This window comes from Malaya genurostris, chromosome 3 (genome assembly GCF_030247185.1).
Source record: "Malaya genurostris strain Urasoe2022 chromosome 3, Malgen_1.1, whole genome shotgun sequence".
NCBI lineage: Eukaryota > Metazoa > Arthropoda > Insecta > Diptera > Culicidae > Malaya > Malaya genurostris.
This window is the reverse complement of record NC_080572.1, coordinates 257810781-257812479: the sequence shown is the minus strand read 5'-3', so window position 1 is coordinate 257812479 and position 1699 is coordinate 257810781. Positions and strand designations below refer to the sequence as shown.

Here is a 1699-nt window from a genome sequence, read left to right as displayed (position 1 = left end):
CTTGGTACTGAGGGTACATAGGTAGAGTGAGTGAGAGAGAGAGAGAGAGAGGACTTTGAAAAGGACATTGTGGCTACACCTCCATTAGTGGCTGTATTATTTGTGGGAAATTCCAAGTAATCTTTCCATTGACAAATGGGTTCGTTATTGTTAGTACATTAAAGAATAATTTGATCGCAACGGAGAGGAACTCCTTTTTATTAATCAGTGGCTTCTATTAATGGTGACAATCAAGTGAAGTGCAGAGTGATATCAAAATTTTATTATCTGCTGAAATACAAAGTGAATTCTATCAATAACTGTGATCAGTTTTATTACATACACGCACTCCTACTTATGGGTTAGTATAGTCATATTCCTTGCAACTAGAATTTTTAAATTAAATCTGAAAAAAAAACATCTAAACCATCAGATTCAAAATTCCCTAACGACTTCTGGATCGTGATTTCCTGCGCGGACGTGACCGTGATCGTGACCGCGATCGAGATCTTGGCCGGGATCGTGAAGGGGAGCGAGATTTTCTACCTGGCGATCGAGCCCTGCGCTGGGTGATCTCCTTCATCCGTTGATTGATGGCGATAGCTCGTCGTTGGGCCGGTGACATGCGACGCCAACCCGGTCCACAATCGTGAGCGTTGCTGTTAGCAACGCTATGCGACGGTCCGGCAGTGGATTCCACCAGCTCGTCCGAGGTATTCCGTCGTTGGTTTTCCGTTTCAATTTCACGCTTCAGAGTTTCTAATCTTAACTCGAAATTTGGTGGCTCGGGTTTCGTCAGCTTAAGTAGTATTTTTGTTTCATCTGCGGAGTTCGTGACGAGGCCGTACTGCTGAGCAATTTCCAAATGCTTTCGAACTTCCGCTGGCATGTTGGCTGGTCCCGGAACCGTCTCCGAATGGCTGCCCTGAATCGAATCGCAGATGAACTCCATGGGGACTGGAAATGAAAATGTGGCGTAAGACATTTTGCTCGACAGTGAGAAAAGTGTTTTTGTTTTATATCCTACCGTATCCATCGGTGTTCTGCAAAACTCGCAAAATGGAAGGAAGCATTTTCCGGAACTGTAAACTATGTTCTTGGGAAATGAAAAATGAGCTTCATGTCACTGATTGGCAAACGCCTGCTACGTGAAGCTTAAAACCAGAGGTGGAAATAAGCAATTTTTTTGATTCACAGTAAATAAAAATAGTCAGTATTGTCTTATTGTCTTGTCTTGTAGATATTATAATGAATTTTGAAACGAATGCTTTTTGATAAGATAAATTTTGTTTAAAAATGTCTTCATCGTTATCAGTTCCACTTCTTGATTCGGAATCAACATTTAAAAAAGTTAGGCTCATTTTAATGCTACTCTGTGTTCATTAAACAGGTTTGAATTTCAAATTGCTGTCACTTACTGTTCCGGTAATATAATGGTATAAGTAACGTAGTGACGAAATGATTACCGCTCAATTTTCTCGGATATGGATTATCCGATATCAATAATTTTAGGCTCATTTTTATATTTCATTTCGTCAGTTGCATCGGAATTCCATGTTTCGTGATGTATTTGAAATTTACTCAGTAATACCGTCGTGGTGGAGTAATATCGTAAATAAAATCAGCTAATAATAATAACATGCATGCTGCGATGAAAAACAATTTTAATAATTAGAGAAACTACCCAATCACAAAGCATGCTACGCAGCTAATTAATATT

At 39.6% G+C, this 1699-nt stretch overlaps 1 protein-coding gene across 1 annotated transcript; it reads right to left on the bottom strand.

Annotated features, from left to right (window-relative positions):
• Positions 1 to 252: 252 nt before the first annotated feature.
• Positions 253 to 1134, bottom strand: LOC131438156 (arginine/serine-rich coiled-coil protein 2-like). Its single transcript, XM_058607988.1, has 2 exons — positions 1007 to 1134; positions 253 to 936 (listed from the first exon to the last, which is right to left on the bottom strand). The coding sequence occupies exons 1-2, from the start codon at positions 1050 to 1052 to the stop codon at positions 425 to 427; spliced, it is 558 nt and encodes a 185-aa protein (XP_058463971.1). The 5' UTR covers positions 1053 to 1134; the 3' UTR covers positions 253 to 424.
• Between the last annotated feature and the right edge of the window lie 565 nt (positions 1135 to 1699).